The following is a 23,239-nucleotide window of genomic DNA, read 5'->3' on the forward strand; positions in this document are numbered from 1 at the left end:
TTGTGATATCAGAACATGGGGGAACATAATCAAAATTATGTGAGGCTAGCTTTTTCAAGCTACAGGCATCAGTGAGCTAAATATCAAAAACAATATCAAACTCTCTTCAAGTAGCCAAGAGTTTGCCATCACTGTTATCTTCTCATATACAGTAGATGCTTTAAGTCTGCAAATTGCTCGAAGCTTTGTGGGTAAAGGCTTCATTAAGCACAGGCAAAATGATGTGGAAGTTCAACCTTTTCCCAACAGAAAAAGGCTCAAGGCTACAGGCAATGTATTTGTGGAACTGACCTGGTATGATAGCAGCCCATGGGCTGATGTGTTTATAAATAATGAGTTTTCTACATTGCCCTCCTTGGATGGGAGGAAGATGAGTTTAAAAGAGGCCTTCCCTCTGGGTGGGATCACCTAGGATAGAGAAGAAACACAAAATGGTAAGCTGTTTTTATATAATACAGGACACAGGAAATAATGATAAGCATCACAACTTGTGGATACTTTGCACACATACACTCTTACCCTTCTGTGGAAGGAAGGCATGTGAAAATGCCTGCTGGATGTAAACATTGACAGCAGTGTCACAGGGAGTTCTTGACTGGGGTTGTGTATATATATGGTTTCAGCTCTTGGCAGCCCCAGTGGCCTATGAAAACATGGCAGAGTCAGATAATCAGAAATAATAATAATAATAAAAAAGGTTTTCCACTAAGCTTTGACCCATGAAGTGCAATGGCACTCAAGCTAAAAATCTAGACGCATTCACCCACATTTTTTGTGGAGCAAAAAATGTCAATTTTGGAGCTACGAAAATATAGTATGTAGCTTCCATCAACTGCAGAAGACCAGCAATGGCAATGACAGTCACTGACTATTTCTGTTATTTTATATTCTTAGTTATGACTCAAATTTATTTATCATACTAATATCACAGCTGACCAAGAAATATTTTTGAGTTGGTGTTCAGCTCTCCAAACCACTTGGCAGTGTCTACTAGAGCAACTATAAGGAGTTAATAGTACAAAAGACTGTTGACTTAAATTTGGTTATATGGCACTGGGTATAACTTGGAAACATGTTACTGTGAAAACATTCATGTTTGTATTCATATGCAACATGTTCTTGGTTGTGTGACTATGTGTGGGTGTTCACAAATAGGGGTAAACATGGTAATAACACACATATACTGTCATGGTTATGGAGAAGACTGCCACTGAATAGGCCTACAGTGTTTTGCATTCTATCACTATGGGAAAGCAATTTAGCTCTTTGTCAACAGATAAGTCACGGATATGAGCAATTCATTCCTCTTTAATCAGAGAAAGGCACCATAGTTAGAGATAAACGCCAGACAAATAATAATGGAAGCAATGAGGCCTGCAAATAGGCCTTGCTAGACATTAACATGATGATTAGCTTTTTGGGTTTGGCCAATTACATTGTAATCTCTTACAACAGTGACATGTTTCCCCCATTTCTTTTGTTAGTGATACCCAATCTACAAAAGAACACCAAACAACAGTTTTACCCTCTCCCACAGGAACTTCAATTTTGGTCTCCAATTTCTATTTTTGATTTTGTGTTGTGGAGTTGCCATTTATAACACAGAGGAATGGAATGGCAAACATTTACAAGCATACCAGTATTCATGCAGTATTTTATTAACCATTTATGGCTAATTTTGGGAGTTAAGTGGGTGGGAGTCGTGGATCTTTAACATGTGCAAAATAACAGGTTGACTGGGATTTGTAGAGAGAAACTTGCCCGACCAAAATCTTAAGCACAATTTTATGAGTTAGGTTTATTTTTTCACTGCATTCACACTTCCTCTTTTGCATAGATGTAACCTTTCAATGTAGAATCTACTATCACAGTTTTAAAAATGAAGGCCTTGGTGTCAAAGGCTTTGGTTTCAAAGGCTGATTTCTTTGGTTTGGCATCAAAACTGTGAACATTGAGTGGCTCAATTCAAATAATGATCACATTTATCAAAGAGTACATGTCAACAATCAAGGAAAGAAGAACACACTGGAGACCTGCACTAGTAACTTGCTGTGAAGCAGGATAGAGGAAATCATTCAGTTTTGTTGCAAGAATTTCACACTAAAGAGGCTAAATGGTGGACATTTTCACTAATGTGAAAATACATTACATTAAACTGATTTGTGGGTTAACCATAAAAACAGAGACTACAGAGAAAATGTGCTTCATCCAGCATCTGGAATGCTGGCATTTGACCAGCCATACATGAGTAGGATGGGAACGTCTGCATTTTTTAATAATGGGAAACGCTGGACTAAAAATACTAGGAAGAATGCACATCATACACAAGGTTGTATGTTCCTGGAGTACTGCTGTTTCAACACAACACTGGTAAAGTATCAGGAATATTGTTATGCAATATATTACGACAACGAGTAGAAGAGCTTGTTATTTCACTGTCTTTAGTTGACTTCTGTGTTTATGACTTCAAATTATAACCATGGCAGTCATTTATCTATTCTGTGTCCACATCTGCACTAATACAAAGAGGTGCAAAGCTACAATAAGGTGGAATTCTTCCTAGTTCTGTGTACAGATATTACAGATTTCATCTACCATCTTCCCCCCTCCTCTACCGCTAAGCCATGCACAGGAGCAGGCCAAAACCTGAGACAGGCAGTGCGTTGTGTTTATACTGGGTTGGACACAGTGAACACCAGGAAGCACGTGGAATCTGGGCGAGGAGAAACCCTGATGTAATAAGTAAGCAGTCAATGGTGGTTTGTTTGTACATGACTGCCTCTCTCTGCAGGGACACACAAAGGTACCACTTTTACTGCTTTGTGGCACCTTGGTAATGGGGCAGTGTATTATGAATAAATATCATTAGGTAAAGATGCACAGCCTTTACTATAAGTCCCATTTTTCTGCAGACAGGGTTATAGTTTTGAATATAAAATAAACAGTCAGCTTATCTCAGTGTATTTATTTGAATATTTTTTGCATAGATATTAAACCATGTTGGAACAGCATCACTTGTTATGTTCAGGCCTGGCAACACCTTTAACACATAACTTAAGGCAAATTAGATTTGCATTTGGTGACAAACCACTGATGCACAATAAATGCTTCAAGTCAGTGACCCTTCAATACAGGGTTAGGGTTAGAAATGCTAAACTCTAGCTGCAGCCTCCTTCAGTTACTACTTGTTTGTTCTTCCTGGTGGCCTACTTGGTCAGGTGCACTGTATGCTTACTGTGCATAGTATTGCTGTATTGTCAATTCCATTTGATGAGCTTATTTTTACATGGGCAGGTAAAGATCACTCTGTAGACTTTCAGCCTACTGTAGACATCTTAAGTAACATCATTAGTAAAGACCAGTGAGCCAGTTCCATAGGCAGCCATGACACCACCTCCTCGCAATTTTATCTCACTGTCTGAGTATAGCATATACTGTGTGTGTGTGTGTGTGTGTGTGTGTGTGTGTGTGTATGTATATATATATATATATATATATATATATATATATATATATATATATATATATATATATATTTGTATAGCAATAATAATTAATAATTATGCTTTTTGTGGTCATCTGTATGCTTTCAACATTTTGATGGTGACACAAAACACAGTAAAACATAAGAAAATGTTAATTCTTTTAAATTGGACCTCATCCAGAACATTAATATGGAAACAGAGTCCAGAAATGAAGGATGGAAACAAGTCCAACAATTTGCCATAAAGTGTGTGCTGACTGCAAGCTTTTGCTTTTTGCGCTGCTGCTGTCCAACCACAGCAATCTTTCTGCTATTCTGGTTGTTTTGGGAGCACAGAGGCAAACAGTTGAGTTCTTCACCTTTTAGACAGAGGTCAACCCTCCGCAGTTAAGAGCCTGGCTGCTGGGAAAGAGAGCTCGCTGCCATATTAGGTTATCCTGCCTGTTCTTTAGGATTCTGCTGGGATTGTTTCAAGGGCCCTCTGCTTTATGAAACCCTCCTGCGTTTCTGTAGCATTTATCATCGTGAAAGTTGCTTGCAATGTTGCCTGACTTTGTGGCATTTTTGTGATACTTGCTAGAAACAAAGGTTAACTCAGGACTGTGGACTTTAACCAGCATGGTAGTGAAGGACTGTTTTCCACATCACGCTCTAAGTCTGAGATGGCAAAGTGATGTCAATTTTAGCCATGTACTACATATTGAGCATGTGGAATTAGAAGCTTTATCATCATCAGAATAAAGGGAAGAACATCTGCATAGCAGCTTCTGTTTATTAGATCTGTCAGTTATTCATTTGATGACATAAACCTCTGCAATGCACTGGAAGTACTTCCACTCTAGGGCGGTTGTTAGTTTTTTTTTTGTTTTTTTTAGCATTAACAACTCCATAGTTGTCAGTATGCGTGTTTATCATTCAGTAGCTTCACTTGCACATGGAAGACCTAAGCATGCAAAATAACTGTGTTGCCAGTTGGGGAATAGTAAGTCTAGTAAATCAGAGAGTTAGACTGGTACTCACTGTGTTCCAAACTCCAGAGCGGGGGGCTGGAAATGCAGGGGCCTTCCATTCTCCCGAGGGTATGGAGAAGAGCTGGTGAAGAGGAGAAAAATAAAACCATACTTAGTAGGGGTGTTGCAGTATGCTGGTATTGATGATCAAGTTGATGATCTTGCTAATAATAGGCATTAGATAATATTATGATATTATGTAAATAATCCAGCACCTGTTTAATCATATCTATTTTTTCCATTCTTGCTTTGTCACCCTTCCCCAACACACACACACACACACACACACACACACGGTTGCAGACTCTACCTAAACTTACAGGGTATAATTAATTTGTCAAAATTTAATTTGCCAAAATTAATTTGACTGATAGCATTATTATTTTCTTCCCCGCAAATTTTCTATAGATATTGTGACATTGTTATCATAAATTGTAACTGAACTGAACTCCAACAAAACTTAATCTTGAAAATGTCAAAAATCAGAAATAAAATGAGAAGTAGTTTCACTCAAAGGAATTTCCAAATTGAGTCAATAACTCATAGTCGAGTCAGTAATTTTTTAAGTATGTAAAAAGAAGTGTAGCAAGTTAGATTCTGTTCCCAACATTCATTCATTCATCTTCTAAACCGCTTATCCTCACTAGGGTCACGGGGGGGGTGCTGGAGCCTATCCCAGCGCTCATAGGGCCAACATTTTTTTTTTTAAATTTAATTAAATTTTTTTTATTTAACAATATTCCATCCATAAGTAATCTGGGGTGCTGTGTTTCCCTGTTAATTGTATTTTCTTTGTAATACCAAAAATTACTCCAAATATCCATTCACCAAATAAACAACAATCACTATGTGTACATATTTTGTTCTTTTGTGCACTTGACAACCTTTAGTGTGGAATTTATACAACAGACCCCAGGGCTTGAAACAAGCCTGACCAAGCTGAACATGTGAGTAAACCAGCATTACAGGATGCACTCACCATGTCCTGGTGAGACGCCACTCTCCAAAATGTGCTGAATATGTCAAACATTCAGAAAGCTTTAAACAGCCAAAGCGCTGCACGGGGTAGCAACTGAGGGTAAGAGGCAAGCCCATAATGAAGTCCAACAATTCAGAGTCGTGTCATCACAGAGTCCCTGGATTACCACAATCCCCAAGTAAATTATTTCATCCACATATGTGGGTGAAGTAATTTAGTTGTGGTAAACAAACATTCTCAGGGTGGTAAACAAACATTCTGAGGGTGGTAAACAAACATTCCTCCACAAGTCAAATTACTTGTGTGCATGGGGGAAAAATTCACTGACCCCTATTGGTAATTATATTTTTGCTGCAACAATGACTTTACTAATCGATTACTTGATGACAAAATCTTGATAATACATCGTTTCATTGTTTCACTGAGATTGGCTCACATTGTGCCATTTTGTATCGTTACAAAAATAAATTAATTAATTAATTAAAAAAAAAAAAAAAAAAAAAAAAAAAAACATTTTAGCTGCTGGTGGGCCAAAGTTAGCAATTTTATGCACCACTCTGGGCTCTCTTAACTTGTGATAAGCATTTGGCATCATTTTTGACATTTTATAGACGAAAGCTCATTGAACAAATAGAAAATCATAGCTGCAGCCGTAAAAACTAATGCCATCTGGAGAGGCTTTAGTCAGGGTTTGTCCATTTAAGAGAGAATGTCAGCTACTGGGTCTAAGGAAACATAGCTTGCTCATGTTGGACTACCACTTGCTTTCAACAACCTTGCAGTATAGTGTAATTTTGTAATTTAAAGAGAAGTCATAAACCTCTTCAAAGCTATTGTTTCACGTTGGCAACATCTACTTTAATTTCAGATGATATACAGTACACCGCAAAATGACCATTCTATCTTTGCAGTTTCTTGAGAAAGTCATGCCTTAAAGATCACACAGACAACAAACAGTGAGACTTTCCACAGTCAACCAACACAGCAGGTGCATATAGATGTTATGCGCTTTTCCTGCTACCAACAAAAGTGACACGGAAAATAAGCAATCAACCACAAGTTACACAGTTAAAACAGGAAACTGTATCAAATGTCAGACCTAACACGACAGTTTATAGTGAAAGGATATAAATGGGTGATTCAGAACACTTTCACTTTAAACATTCACAGGCTTACAGAAATTGAGACAAACCCAATGGACAAGCAGGCCTGAACTCCTCTCTGTATCCTCATTGTAGGAGGTCACTGTGGCCCCTTTTGGAGCTCCAGTGTTGTTAACAGTGACAGGGGGTGTGACGCCCTGTGCTAACAAGCTATGTGGAGAGGTGCCTCACAGTACAAGCACCCAGCTGCTGTGTGTGTATTTGTGTGTGAAAACATGGCTGAATCCAGTTGACAGAGGACTGATGCAGCTGTTGACTGACAGAGGTAAACAAGTGTAACAATGTAATCTACATATTAATATAGACTGCCTTGGCAAAAATACCACTGTTTGACAGTCACTTCTCTGTAGGCTTCCAGACTTAATTCCCTTTCATCACAAAAATACATGGGTGTCAACGCTCCCTGCGCTGGAGAAAAGGTGTATGGATTTTGGGAGTGGACAGCCAGCTCACTCTCAGTCAGTAGACTGTCACTGCCCTGTCATGGCTTTCAACAGGTAAAGATTTCTGTCTGCACAATTTATAATTCTGAGCAATTACGTAAGAAAACCTTTTTTTTCTTCTTATTTTTGAATGTACAACAAAATTTGAGGGCCTTTTCAGCACTTTGTGAAAGTATGGGGATAACAAATAATATCGGTATCAGGCGGCCGGCCCACCTGATACCGACTGATGGTGCCCCGGCCGACCGGCTCTGCTAAATAATGGCGAATTTGGCGTTTTTTTTTGTTTTTTTCTTCCGGGCTTTATCGGGCTGTCGGGCCTAAAGTTCGGCTAATTAGTCGGGTCGGGTCGGGCCTCGGGCTGGCCCAGTCCGGCCCGGGTCGGGTCGGGTCTTAATTTTCAGGCCCGATGAGAACTCTAACTCAGAGTGGTGTAAAAATGAATGGCAAGTGCTAGTTTGTTTCTTTATCTTTCCATGACCCTGATGCTTCCGGTCTAATATTTTGTGACTACTGCCTCATTTCCTCTCTTGCAGGCACAGTGTGTGTGTGCATCTCGACCGTCAGCTGCAGTCTGCGTGGTGCATTTGTGGACAACTTTTAGCAGGAGATGTGAGGGAACGCAAACCAGTTGGACTGCCTGCCTCAGTCACCGTTTGCTCTTTGAAGTTGGACTGGTGTGTCCTAGGCCTCAAAATACTTAGCACTACATCATGCACGCACACCAACAGAGATGAGAAAGTAAGAAAGAAAAAGTACAGTGAGCAGAAGTGTGGTGGTAAAGAGCTAACGTCCTAAAGTACATCCTCAACTACTGAGGCCTGACTAGCAACATTATAGCTCTCTGACTCATGTACTGCACTCCATATTCCTGTGTTGAAATGACTCATAAGTGAGCCAAGAGCACTGGTTTCTCCGTTTTCATTTCTGCTGTGCAGTTCTCTTCATTTCTGGCAACAGATACATAAAACATGCCAACTTCTCCTTCAGATACACCTCCCCTAAAACACACACAAACAAGCTGAGAGGTCTAAATCCGGTTCAAATACACATTCCGGGTGGTCTTGAGGGTCTCATCCTGTAAGAGCTTTTGCTGACCATTATCAGTGGATAGAATATCATAAGAATTAAGCTGGAGTGATTAATCATACTAGAAACAACTCCTCATACCAGCCACTGATAGCCAACTGCCACAGCTACTTATAACAAGCCAGGATCTGCATCGCTAGGCCAACTAGCAAGTTACAACACTGGTCTGCAATGCTGCAGCATAAAAAATGGCAGGCAGAGGGATAAGACAGGATGTGACTTAAACAATTCATGTTCTGCTCACGGTGCTGTTACTGAGACAGTGGGGAGGCTGGTGGTCGAGGCTCTTGGTAATGTTTGGGCCAGACTGTCTAAATTCCACTGAAATCAATGTTCAAAGACTACAGATAAGCTCAGTACTGAGTTCAAATACAAGCTGCACATTTCTCTGAGACAAGTGACCGCATGCCCAAACGCGCATGCACGCGCACGCACACACGCACGCACACACACACACACACACACACACACACACACGAAACAACCAATAAGGAAGTAATTTAGTTCTATGTAATACTTACTGCACAATGCAAAGGCCTTGTCTTAAATTTGATACATTTCAAAACAATCCTAGGTATCAAGAGTCAGGAATATTAGAAAAAATAGATAGATAGTCTAAGTCCATTAACTTTTAGAGATAAATGCAATAGGATTATGAAATCTATGTTCCTGCTCAAGCTAGCCTGCCCATGACACGTCAGATTACTTATCTGTGCAAAAGTGCTGATAAATGAATATACCATCAAGTTGGGCAACAGAAAATACACTTATCTATGTAGTGTGTGGATTTCCTGTTTAGACATTCTTCATTAAGCAAGCATAATCCTTTCAGTTGAGCAGTTTAAAATTTTATTTTTCCACAATCCATACTGTCTCTATTTCAAGACTTGCCCTGACAATTCAGGAAAATAATATTCATGTTGTGTTCTGTCAAGTTTCATGTTATTTCTGAATAGTTCAAACATTCAGTCCAGTTGCACCATAATCATTTCATCAGTTTCATAATTATTTAAACCACTATATTTTTTAACAATCTACTAATGGGAAGTACTTTGCCATTAAGACACTAACAAACATTTTACTGTATCTCAGGAGAGAAGGAAAGCAGAATATGGTTATAAAGCGCATGGTTACAGTTTCAGCCATGAATGGGGAACTGTGGAAGTTACTGTATGTGTTGAGATACTGTAGCTATAAAGGACTGCCTGACAAATTTTACCACTGCTGGGATGCAGCTCATAAAACAGTCTCAAATAACTGCATGGAAATAACTGCTAGATTTGCATGTATATAAAGGTGAAACAATGAACCTGTTATTGGGCTGTGCAAAAGACCAGAATCCCCAAGCACCATACTGCTTTAGGCGCACACAATAAAAAAAAGTTTTACACATGCCAAAGTTAGTATACATTACAAGAAACAAGAACCAGCGCTGTACCTCTCCTGATGTAAAAACAATATTCAATTTTAAAATGCATTTCATGTGGAACAGGAAATATCGTTATATAATAAATGCACACTTCATACTCCTGGACATACTCCTCCTCAGGCAGCAATCTCACTTGCATTGCCTGCGTTGGTTATCCACTCCCAGTGATGCAGAAGGTCGCACGTCCTGTGTACTTGATGCATTAAAGCCCAAAAAGACATGGTATTTTTTCCCTGATAATGCTTCATTGTGAACAACAAATCCATATTGAAGTCATAGAAATAAAAAAAGAAACCTCACTGTGAATAATTAAAACAAAAATAAAAATCAAATAAAAATCCACTGGTCACTGTCTTCCAACTGCTGGTACACAGCAAAAGCAACGTCCTAGCAACACACGTTCCCCCAGCATTAATATATATCCATACATCTATCAATAAAAAAATAACATCTTGGTATAAATGACACATTACATCTTGAAAATACTGCTCCAAAAACTATGTATGTAAAAGTATGTAAAAAGTATGACTGCTCCCTGCTAAAAGTGAAACCAGAAGTTGAGTGATATGAATGCTGCAGAAGCCACGGCGAAGCTCTGACCTCAACTTATCAGGGTGATCTCAGTTCAGACCATTGACGGCGGCACTTACAAGAAGCTCTCAGATCATTTTAAAACCTCTGTCTTCTGTTCTGGGAAGCGTTTATATTGTTTATTACATAACTTCTAGGAGTGAAAAGAAAAACCAGTAACGATCATCACAACAAAAACATCTAACATCTACAAAAAAATGTATATAATGTATGTAATGTAGTGTAGATTTAACAGAAGGAAAAAAATGGAGACTGCATGCTAACTGTGCTCCATCTTACATCTAGCTTCACCCAAGTAATTGGTAAGCCATCTGTTTCAAAGCCACAATTAACACGATCATGCTACGAACAACAGCTCGCCAGCTTAACATTCAAACTGGAGGGAAAAAAAGATGTTATCAGTACTGAGACAATGACACTAAAAGAACACTGAAAAAGATGAAAGCCCAAATCAGGCAATTATCTCTCCTCGGCTCTGGCCAAATCAAGTGTGTTGATTACCACCCCCCAACCCCAATGAGTAGGAGGTTAGGGAATAAAAGACGTGAGGAACAGCTCATTAGCTCCACAACAAATGCTACGCTTTTTGTCCTTCTATTTTCCTGCTCTCTTTTGATTGTCTGTGGATCATTTAGATTCATCACAACCATCCAGGGAGCAATGAGATAACACAAAAAAGGTACAACAGGTTGAATTTACATTAATATCTAGGGCTGGGTGATATGGACTAAATTAGTATCATGATAATCCTGCAAGATCACTTGTTAAACAATCAATTTCTCCATCACATTATAGAACCACTAGGTGGATCTATAAAGTATAAAGCAAATAATATGCCCTAGTTTCAAATATTATTTTACAAGACATTTTAATTAGTGTTTGCTTTTTATTATTGTTGTTATTTTAAAACATTGTATGACACGATAACTTGATATCAAAATTTCAGTTTGACCATTTTGAAAGATTTAGGCTAAAATACTGAATTACCATCCTGCACTATGAATAAACACTGTGCACTGCCCCACCACCCTGACACACACACAAAGCCTGTAGCTTCCACACAGACTCCCAAGTGCCATTTTTCTCAAACAGATATTGAAGCAATGGTGACAGAGGTCTATTTGCAATGTGGTGGGTAATGAGAGACTGGGATTCAAGTTGGCAGGAGAGTGGACGTAAAAATGGCAGGAGGTGTGAAAATTAGCGCCCCCGCCACCAGCACCACCACCCTCCCAACCCCTCATCTTCCAGCTTTGCACCGGACACCACTGAGAGGCTGAGAGGAAGAGGAATGAAAAAGTAAGAAGAAAGAGTACGGCTTTATAAGAGCTTTTCAGCTTCATATCACTTGGAGGCCATAGAATGATCCCACTTCAAAGCCAAGGCAGAGGGATAGATGGTAGCATCACATTATTGAGAGAGAGAGAGAGAGAGAGAGAGAGAGAGAGAGAGAGAGAGAGAGAGAGAGAGAGAGAGAGAGAGAGAGAGAGAGAGAGAGAGAATGACTAAGCAGCTCAGGCTATATACAGAAACTTGACACATCTCCTTTCTGTAGCTTTGAAATAAAAGATGAGCTGCAAATGGGTGCTGCTGTTTTCACCTGTCTAAAATGTTCTATAATATGACACACCCACATGAGACAGGGTGATGCTGGTGCAACGATTATTCAACAGTAGGCACCGAGTCCTCGCCATAGTCACTTCTCTCTAAGAGCAAACTACAGGACGTATAGATAGATTACAGCCCACATTTGACCATCACATTTGGTTTGTCAAATTCTTGGCAACTCTCCACTGGTTTTCGGTGGCCACACTTTGACAAACTTAGTGCAATTTATGTTTTTGTGTGTAGGTTAAGAATGCGAATGTCGTGCCTCCTGATCTACTGTAGCAGTCAGTGGGAGAATAGTCAGTACCTTCACTTCAAAAATATTTGACTCTTACAAGATGGTTCAAGACAAACCTGCTGTACTTCTGTGAAATGACTGATGCTGCAAATCTCAATGGGGACCAGCTGGTGAGTTTGGTGCAAGAGAAGGGAAAAAATAAACGAGGTGTAGAAACAGCATTGTTGAGCAAGTGCAGGGTGCTGGCAGTAGCCAGATTTCAAGCAACTACAAATGTAAGTTGAACATGTGCTCACTGCTCTGACAGCCTGTTTGCTTTATAGCCTGCTTATGGTTATTAACCACAGGAAATAAGCTAGTTTGAGGCTTGTTACAGCCCCTTCTGCTTCTGGCTGCTGTAAAAACCTGTACCTATGCAAAAAAATCCTTGGCTGTACAAGAACTAAAGCATTCATATGATGCTGAACTGAGATCTTAAAGCTCAGAGGTTGGCAGTGTCTCTTCAGCACTAAGTGGAAGATGAGTCAGAGTAAATTACAGTGATCGCTCATGCATTTGGATAGTGCAAACCTTTGCCATCACTGAGCAATTCTCCAACTTCGTGTTACACCCAAATACACTTTTCATATCGCTTAAATTTTAAGATGATTTCTTGACCTTGCAAACACACCCCTAGAATCTGAAATCTAGCATATCTCTGTGAGTTGTAGTTGCGGTTAAACAGCAATAATTCCTTCATGAAATCTCAGATCTGGATCATCACTTAAATAGAACAAATTAAAGCCTCTCCCTCTATTCAATGCCAAAAATCTGCCCACAGGTTTTTTCAATATCCTGCTGATAGACAGACACATTAGATGTGGTAAGCTGCGACCATCTTGGTGCTAAATGAACTCACTCAGACCAACCAACAGAATGACTAATACAAGCTGGTGGTCACAGCTAATAGCTAACTGACTAATCTGCACAAAAATATAACCTCCTTGGTCAGAGTAACCCCTCTCACTTCAGGTGACTTGCACTGCTCAGAGTTTCACTGAGCACACATTATAGAAAAACAAAATGATCACCACTTTTAGGAAGAATATGAATAAAAACAACAGCACAACAACCTAAGATCAATGAATTTATTATGATGAAGCACCCAAAGAGAAACACACCATAAAATGCTAGAAAATTGTGTTTGTTTTGTAAAATTCAATATATTTTCCCCCTGCCACAGGTGGCCCAGAGGACAGTGTCGGCTGTAAGAGCAGGTAGGTATTCAGTGTCTTGCTCATAGTCACTTTAAAGGAGTGCCTGTCTGCCGTCATGGGGGCTTAAACATTGGCCTGGTTCAGCGACATTCTCTCTACTCATTACGATGCCTTGCTGTCAAGGGTTGGAGTGAAGGTGCAGCCTACAATATACTGTAATACTACACAAACAACCACAAATGAGCTGGCTGGGGTTTGGCTTCATGAGATGGTGCATTGTTTTAGCTGTTATGTAACGAGTGCTTCTGTCGCTCTTGCTCTCTGCTTGTTGGCAGGGTTATAATTACTTGGTAATTCATAACCTGTCTAACAGCATAAACTCAAACACTGTTTGGAAGAGTGGAAAAGCTATGTGTGGGGAAGCGTAGGCAGCAGCAAATGTAAAGAGTAAAATTAGGTCAATGGAGTTGCCCTGGTGGCTCAACTGGTAGACAGTCTAACACCTATCGAAGGTAAGTCCTTACTGCAGTGACCCTGGTTCGTTTCAGAACTTGACCCTTCTTTACATGTCATCCCATCCCTGCCCCCTGTCTTTCCTGATCCTCTCTGCTATCGCTATTAAATAAAAGCTGCAGAAATGCAAAAAATCTTTAAAATATCAGAGTATTTTGATCAAATAGCTACATTTTTCATCAAAATGATTTGGCCTACTCCAGAATGCATGACAATTTTACAGGATAAAGATTTAAAAAAAAACCAAAAAAAAAAAAAACACTGTGTCATGATGTGCCCTCTGGATGGTTTCTTTACAGATGGTAAAATAATGTGTCTCCATATGGTAAAGCAATGTATAATATAGCAAAGCCGACTAAATAATTTTGCAAAATCCACACCACTTCCATATTACTGATGTTGAATCTATTTTAGGAAACATCTCTTCCGTATTGTCAATAATGCTGCTATGTTGCCAAATTAAAAAGGGGGAGGGACAGAAACTCAAGGCTCTGCATGCCTTTTGCTATTATTGGTTTACTGGTGTGTCTGTAGGGAGGGCGCAAAACCGACCAGAGAATAGTGTGATTTGAGGTTTGAATGAGGAAATAACTTTGAATACGTGTATGAGCAGTGTCAAGACAGATGAGGAATGTGCAGTGACACAGTAACACGGTACTCCTGAACTCTCCGCAAAGGCAGATCATGGAGACATTTTAATAGTTCATGATCTAATACTGTCATCACACACCCCTACTCTCATACCTCACACTGATCATCTTGGAAAAAAGACAAGAAATTGGGGTTAACATTAATTTTCTTTTAATGCAAGAGGGAAGCTGGTGTCTGCTATATTCTTACCACTTCTTGATCATGGTGATGTGTTAGCTATGCATGAATGGCACAACTCAGTGTCAAGCATATTTATTTCTCAATTGATCATACTGCACTGAGATTTACAGCTCAGCATATGACTCATCACTGTACCCTGTATGCCATGGTTTGATGGTCATCTCCTCACATGAGTAGATTAACTGACTGGCTGACTTCTGCTGACAAAGCTATCTTGGGGATGCTCCCTTCATACTTCTATGAAGTGTGTCTATTTAATGTACCTAAAAGCGTTCAGTGTTGCTGCTCCCACGGTTTGGAACACATTGCAAATGGATTTACAAATTAAAAAAGGACCTAATATCTCCAGGTGAAAATGAAACTTATTTTTAAGAGCTATGGAAAATAAAGTTCTATCTGGAGCATGCTGTTGTTTTATTTCATTTTTATATTTATTTGTTTATTTAGTGGAACTATGTCTTGTGTGTTTATCATTTGGAACTTACAGCTCCAGCGCCTTCTTGGCCAAGTCACACATGGAAATGAGTCTTGTGTTTTTTATCTAGTTAATTAAAAGTTAAATAAAATAGAAAATAAAATTCTATATATTTGCTGAAGGGGTTAGTTTACCTAAGCACAGTTTTTTTTCCTCCTTCTATTCGAGAGCAACTACCCTTGAAGAAAAACTCAGCCTCGCAACAGGCATGCCACTGAGCTTGAGTCCAAGGGTTCTGTCCACTGCCACAGTACAGAAATAACAAGTTATGTTTGGTGCCATTTGATCCCCTGGATCTGACTCAAATAAAGTCAATGTTAGCAGTGACCTCAGCCATGCTCCAAAGGAGAGGTTAGGATCAGAGGAAACTGCTGTTTCACACTCCTCTATAATAAACAATGAGACATTAAGAACGACAGACACTGAATTAAAGCCTCAAGTCTCACTGTACTATGGTTAAGAGCAAGTCTGTGTCAGGGAAACAGATATTTATTTAAAGGCACACAAGGAGGGGGAGGAACCATGAGTATTGTGGAAACAACAAGAAAGTATGGAGATTAAAATAACAGAGCTAGAGAGAAATCCATACAGCAGAAGAAATTTGTATAGATGACTGGATACAGAAAGGGACATCATTAACGTCTACCTCCCTGTCTTATCTCCAGCCTGCTTGGCTCTTTCAGCAGAGAGAAAGTGATGGCAGCCCAGCCAAGTGCCTGATAACCCAGGCACGAGACGCCTCGCAGCCCACAGCTCTGGACGTCTGGGGGTCAACCAGCACTACAAAACCTCCTTTCTCACCTCCCTGCACTTTAAAATAGGCCTGCTGCCACACTGCTCAGCTGTTTGTTGCATTGAAGTCAAACCAAATGTATGTTAAGGAAAAAATTCTGGATATTGCAGAATTTTTTGAGAACTTATAACTATCATGATCCCAAAGAGAAAAATCAAAATGTCACACATTGCAACAAGCTGCTTGTTTACTAACTGTCTGGTACACATTATCACGGTGATAACACTAACTGACATGCTAATCTTTTTTAAGTTTTAAAACTAGGTAGTGTTATCATTGTACGCACAAATAAAGATGAGGGTTTGTCTGTAGCCTGCCGTACTTGTACAAAACCCACCCTCTCTCACCTCTTTCCCTAACCTTAAACACAGTGGTGCGGGCATCTCTTGCACTGATGTAAGGGGGTGGGTCTTGTACTGACATAAAGGGGCGTGTTACTAGCATGGGATGTTGTTGTGCTGATGCTGGCATATGTTGCAAAGAGGGAGCGTATTTTATACTACCAGCTGCAAATAAAGGGTATCCAGGAGCTTCAGATGCAGCATTGTATCATGCAAATCATGCAGAGCATTAAAAATATCATGCAGAGATAAATCTGCAAAAATTACATCGTGTGCTGAGCTGCAAATCTCTGGCTAACAAACAGTTAAGCTTCAAGTGAAGCACAGAGAACATGCTAGTCCAGTTTAGGTACATACTGGGCTTGGCTCTCCATTTCTGGTAGTGCTTCCTAATGAAGAGCACGTCAACCAGAAGCAGCAGCAGCTTAACAAGTTAGGCTACATGTCTGACTGGGACTGGAAAAAACAATACTATCCTGTGAGCCCAAAAACTGTTGTGCCTCTGTGCACTCACTGCAATCACTAGCCTATTACTGTGTAATAATACCATGCATTGTTTATGTTTTGGTGAAAGCGTATTTTTTCAGACTTCTCTATTGAGAAAGAAAGCAGGGAAAGATAGACCTCCCCTCCATTTTCTTTTAAGGAGTTCTAAAATTAGTCTGGAATTTAGTACTGTGCCTCTCTTAACACACGCCCCCAAACTCCCTCCCGTGCACACCCCCTCACTCACCAACATAAACAACATAGCCTGCATAGAGGGGAAGACTTTTAAAAGCCTTCTTCAGGAAAAAAAAAAACTTCAGTCCTTTTACCCTATAACCATACCATGTCATTTATCTACACACACACACACACACACACACACACACACACACACACAAAAACATGCTGTCACTATAACTGCAATGTGTGGTGCTAGTTTAATTCATGGTATTCCTTATCAATTGCTTACACATTGAACACTACACTATTACATAAATATATCAGTATGCAATAAGGGCCAACTATAACAATTTGTAAAAAAATATAATTCCATTGAAAGAATGTGGACTTAAATACAACATTTTGAGAACAAATTACAAAAAAAAAAAAAAACATACCTTCCCCAAATATTATTCCTCCAGCAACACTTGTCTACACTACAGCAAACCATCTCTCCTCAGCAATGCAGAGGTAAGCCTATTTTTTTCCATTGTGCAGCTCACACACCAAACCCACACTGAGCTGTTTTTTCCCAGTCTTCATTTTCTGTGTCTTACAATTCTACCCTATACTTAGGAGACGAGTAAAAAATATAACTTCACTGTAATGGGTGTTACATTCAGTTTTTGGTTGGCTTTATTTGGCAGTGATGTGGTCTAGTGGAAAGTCTCTACCTATTTTTTGAGTGCCATTCATAAATGTCCTGTGACTTGATAAAACTGATGATGTGCATTACTGATCTGATCAGCATCTATGTATGACTTTCACACAGTAAGGACTGACTTAACAGTTTCTGGTAACATTGGCTGCAATGTGGCAATTACATGGTCTAAACTGAGCTTCCTTTTCATCTTGGCGAATGACTATCACGAATGTGCAATACCATACAAACATGCGAAAACACAGAAATACTTTCAGTTTCATGTTGAGCTTAAGCGTAATATGAAAAGCACACCTTTCTTCCAGTGGAAGACCATCTTTTCTTCGCTCTTTCTCCACCTAAAAAGGCAAACAAACAAAGTTTAGACAACATGGTCATGATTACAAACCACAAATAATTTATTACGTTTGCATTCACACTGTGGCCTACAAAAAGTCACAATAGTCGACATTATGGAACATCAGCCAACTGCACTGGCAAACTACCTTCCTGTTGCCATGATGATTTTCATAAATGAGGTTTTGACAATTTGACGTGTGCTGATGAACTAACAACTGATGTGATAAATAGCACTGTGCAGCCATTTTCAACATTTTATTTCATAACATCCAAGAGTTTACATTTTGCAAAAATATATGGGGCCTGATTTCCTTGTACATGAATATGATGCAAAACAGAGAAGTGGAATAGTAGGCTACAGGCACTCAAAATTTCCTTCTCACTGTACAGTTTGAAGAAGGAAAGGGAAAAAACAACTGTATTTTCTAAGTTCATTGCTTTATCTTGATAGTCAGGAAACAGTATGTTTCTGCACGTGCAGAGGCATATACAGTATGTATGCATTCATTTTGGTGTACCTTGCAATATCCGGTTTGTTTTCACTGCCACAGTAGGCAAATCAAGGAAAATTTAACACTTTGCCTGCCAAGTTACGACTGCAGGCACAGTATTAGACACCTTTTGGAATCACTACTACAGTTAAAGGACACCACTATTTAAAGACTTGAGCATGAGTAAAGTTTTCAAAAGCCAAAAAATCTACAAAGGCTAAATTTCCCAATATCTAATATCTCTCCAATGCAGATTATACTGGTATACAGTTCTTGATTGCATTTTCTAACAACTTCAGAAAATGTCTACTTCTGCAGAATAAGAATCTAAATTACTTTAAGTCTTTAAGTAATTTGATTTTAAATAAATATTTTTAAAAGCTTAACTTTCATTGCACTCTGAATGCCAAATGACAAGATGCTTTTAAATCATGTCCTAGTGTGTTTTTTCACAGTATCCTGGTTTCTGTAAGGAAAAATATTAATTGCATTCATTATTTGCTTAAACCATAACATGGGTTGTGTAGGAGGTGCAGGACAAAAAAAAAAAAAAAAAACAAAACTGTGCAGTCAACTTCTTCTTCCAGTTGTTTCAGTGGTCAGGGTTATGGCATACACTAAATTGGGCAGAGAAGACTGGGCAGAAAAAAATGCAGGTGGTAGTAGTGAATCTATACTGCTCTCCTTGCTTTCAACAACTACTATCAAGGTGCCCTTGAGCAAGGCTTGAGGGAGCCAAGCTGCTCGCAGTATGTGTACCCCACTGGAAAACACTGGTCTCGCCTAAGTGGGTCTACATAAAAACCAAAAACAACCAACAATCATGCAAGCAGTAACATTTACTTTCATTGAATGTGGTTGAATATTGTTTGTTAAGTAGGTAGTCCTGTATGACAGCGCTGTACAACACTAAACAACAGCAGAGCTGGCTCCGTGCGTGGGCCACAGAGATAAACAGGAACTACCTCCCAAGCTTCAGTTTCTCCAAACGTAGAACATACGGTTTCCATAGGAACAATCTGGGGCCTTCTGGCTTCATGACCACACCACAAAACAACCCAAACTGAGGACTGATGTGGGTGCAGTGTCTTTTTGTTCAACACTACACTGAAGGCTGCTATGGATCATGATTTGTCATGCACATTATCTCCTCTTTCCTGCTTTTCCATTCCCTCTCCATTGCATTCTATCCAATTAAGCTACAAAGCCAAATGTACAATTACATAAAGGACACCTTTATACATGGAGATCAGTGAAGTGTACTTCAGTTGCAGATTTGGCATAAATTTGATCAGTGCCGTTTAGAATACAAAATTTGAGCAGGAAAGAGTAGCAGAAAAGAAAACCCCTTTCTCATTATCTGCCCTATTTAAACAAATCAAACTTTAGCTTTTTCCTACTGAGGCATCCTTTCAGTAGCAGATACATAAGAGGCACTGATAGCCCATCAAAATGTTACAAGAAGATTTGTTACAACTATTGATGCAACTGAGAAGTTGGTTTCAAGATAAATCAGAACTACAGGCACTGTAAAATTCCCACAAATTTACCCTTGTTTCATTATGTACTGTAGCTTCAGTACCTTTTTGAAACATGGCATCTCAATGGCTTGAGTGAGAGAGACAAAACCAATTTCACAAATAGTAAAGCACAACCTTGACAGAACATGTTGTTTCTGCTTGCTGCAACAGGTGAGCCATTACAACACAGGGATTATTCAAATGAAGAACCACACTATTTCTCAATGGGCTAGGTTGCCTTATAGTTGAAATCACTTTAGGCAAGAATCCAGTTTTTTTTAAGTTTACTGACAAGTGATTGCAAGTGAACAAAAATATAACCTGTCCACTGGAAATCAAAACTTAGCCCTCAGTGTTGGACACCTGTTACTGTATTCATTAGTAAATGTCACCACTGAAGACTGCTTAATTGTAAATAGGCCAATGATGAACGAAAGATGTGTAAACCTAAACAACAATTATAGAATAACTGTACAGACTAAGGACAAGGAGTATGCATACACATGATGGCCACATAAAAAACAATGTTACTAGAGAAAAAGTCAAAAAAAGAAATGTCATAATGTGTATGGGCAACAGTATTTATCCCATGTTTCAGAAATAAAGCTGAAGCTTAAAATTTTGCTTTTATGATAAACCCTACCATGAAGCAACTACATACATTATCCATATGTGCACCCAGCAATACCCAGCAGCCTCACTTACTGGGCAGTGCTGGCTTACAGAAGAAAGAAATCCCTGCCATGCTCTATTTCACACAGCCTATGTAACTGAGACAGCCATTCCATTCACTGCTCCCAACCTAAACATGACACCTAACAATGTCAACGATTCTTGCATCTGCCAATTGAGTCTGCAAGCTTGGGGTTAATTAGCTGAGTGGAGAAAAATAACTCAAACACCTGATACATTTTGCCCTAGAAAAGAATTAAATCTAGTAATTCTCTTCAATGCTAAGGAAACTACCCTATCCTTAGGATAGAGAGTATGTATAGTTTCATGTGTGCTGACTGCAGAGCTCAATGAAGAAAAATACAGCCTTCGCTTTAGGATGTGGAATGTCAAATATAGTGTGTGGACAACCGAATCAACTCTTTTTGTGGGGTTAGGATGGCGTCTTTATATGAGGTTCAAAGTTTCAAAACAGTCTACCACTCATCAAAAATCTGACTGCTTACTTGGACCTATTGTGCATTATTATTTTATTACTTTCTTGAAAATCAACAGGTTATTCACACCTATTTGCAAAAACTTTCCTACAGCCACACCCCTTCAGGTAATGTGACAGTCATCTGGTGACAGCACAGGTCCTTAGTAAACACTACAGCAATTTAGTCACTCTCCACGATTACATCATACAGCCTACTAAAACCAATGCAGCAACACCTTACAGGGCAGTCCTCTTAAAAATGTGTAGGACACTGTCCTGCAGACCTGCAACAAGGGTGTATAATCAAATAAATCATGCAAATAAAACGGAGCAGCAGCTAAGTGCAAGGTAATAATCAATATCCCATGACAGCCTCATGCATAATGATGCTCTTATGGCACAACTGACTGAAGCTCTCAACAATGAACACCATGTACAGAACAAGTAAATAAGGAGCCACATGGCAGGCCACCTCTTCCCGCCTTGGTTTTTAATTAGTGTTGTGTAGACTCTCCCGAAAACAGGTAACTAGTTAACTGATATTTGCACAACTGTGGGATCATAAAATCGTGGATGGTCGTTGCTCTTTCCCTACATACTGGGGCAAATGCATAATAGGTTTGCTAAGTGCAGCCAAACACTGCGGGTGATGCACTGTCCATACACGTGCAAATGTGTTTAGTTTTACGGGCGATCAGTTGTTTTGTCCTCAACCCTTATGCGTATAAATACAAAGACAAACATGATTACCTGAACTGGGACTAATGGGTCTGCATCTTCTGGTTGCCAGACCTCGACCACGCTGGTGGACATTTGACTCAGCGCTTTGTGGGAACAAGAAATGAAGAAGTGAGATGTTGCGTTGAAAATTGGTCAACAAAGTGAACACTGTCTGTAGGAACCACCTCGGCTTCTAGCTGTCGAAGCAAAAACACTGCTAATTGTAAATCTTCATAGAGACTGATGGTTAGTGTAACTGGTTGAGATGCGATAGTCTGGATGATCACCAATGCCAACAAGCGAGAAAATGACTTCGGCACAGTGAGCTGACAAAGGCTGTTCGATTAGCTAGCTGGCTGATTAGCAATAAGGTTAACGTTAGCTCGCTGGCTGAATAACTTGTGAAAACACATCTTCCCCAACTATACTAGTACATACGGCTGTTTAGTCCTGAATTAAAACACATTAATTCACAGCACAGCCTTATTACATGTGTAACCTCAGCTGGGAGTGTGCCCTTTTAAGCCCCGAAGCGACTTTACAGGCTGAATATCGTTATGATGGACCAACCAGCCCAGGGACCTGGCAGCTAACATGAGCTAGCTGCCTGACAAATTGGGCAGGTAGGCTAACGTTAGCGACTAACTCAAGCGTTCATTGAAGTTACAGCAAAGTCAAATGTAACGACGGCAATTCAAGCGGAACAATGTACGTCCATTTCATTTTTATGTGCTCTGGGTGCCACTGTAGCACCCAGGTATGCTCATCGTTTTTCCATTTAGACTTGCTGTCAACTCAGCCCTAGCTACATTTTTTTTTTTTTTTTTTTTTTTTGCAACGGCTGTTCATCGCAAGAGGGGAAAAAAGTAGCAGCGTTTACAGACCTTGCAGCTGAGCCCCCCCGTGCTGTACGCAGGGTAAAATTAGTTGTAGTATTCCTAGTAGTATATTAATCCACGTTTTCCTGTGACAGTGGCTGCCTTGTTGGAAGTCCCGTGGCCCCGCCATGCTGCCCTCTCAGCTAGCAGCCTGCCTTGTGTTTCGCTGCGTTTGTCTTTCTTTCTCTCACCACCAGCAGAAGCTCCCTCCCTCTCTCTCCCTCCCCCTCCCTCTCCCTGCCCCATGCCTGCAGCACATTGTGCAGCGAGGACGCACACTAGTGTCACTTGCAACCAAGCTGTTTGCGTGTGTTGCTGAAGGTGAAGTTGGCAAACTTTTAACTGAGTGCATGTAATCTGGGTATAAGTTTTTAATATACACATACAAGGGACCATTTTGCGTGCAGTTGTGAAGAATGTGACGCAATCATCGAGCACTGATGTTGGTGAAATCCTTGCTCACTCTACTTGATGAGGACTTATGCAATTAACACGCAAACACGATTTATGCCTTAAGTATAATGTGGTGTACAGTCCATCCCACCCATGTAACCATATGTTCCTCTAAATGAATGTCCCCTAAGCCAGTATT

General features: G+C 39.8%; 1 protein-coding gene across 2 annotated transcripts in view; it reads right to left on the reverse strand.

Moving 5' to 3' along the window:
* Positions 1 to 22,824, reverse strand: part of tmem131l (transmembrane 131 like) — a 44,317-nt gene extending 21,493 nt beyond the window's left edge. For both annotated transcript variants that reach the window (XM_030054255.1, XM_030054248.1), the window contains exons 1-6: positions 22,654 to 22,824; positions 21,800 to 21,873; positions 17,844 to 17,887; positions 4,505 to 4,576; positions 520 to 643; positions 292 to 408 (exon numbers count right to left, since the gene is read on the reverse strand). In XM_030054255.1, the coding sequence (XP_029910115.1) occupies positions 292 to 408; positions 520 to 643; positions 4,505 to 4,576; positions 17,844 to 17,887; positions 21,800 to 21,873; positions 22,654 to 22,777 (555 nt within the window). In that variant the 5' untranslated portion in view covers positions 22,778 to 22,824. The remainder of the gene's footprint in view (positions 1 to 291; positions 409 to 519; positions 644 to 4,504; positions 4,577 to 17,843; positions 17,888 to 21,799; positions 21,874 to 22,653) is intronic.
* Positions 22,825 to 23,239: the final 415 nt, after the last annotated feature.

The sequence above is a fragment of the Myripristis murdjan genome, chromosome 1 (genome assembly GCF_902150065.1).
Source record: "Myripristis murdjan chromosome 1, fMyrMur1.1, whole genome shotgun sequence".
Taxonomy (NCBI): Eukaryota; Metazoa; Chordata; class Actinopteri; order Holocentriformes; family Holocentridae; genus Myripristis; species Myripristis murdjan.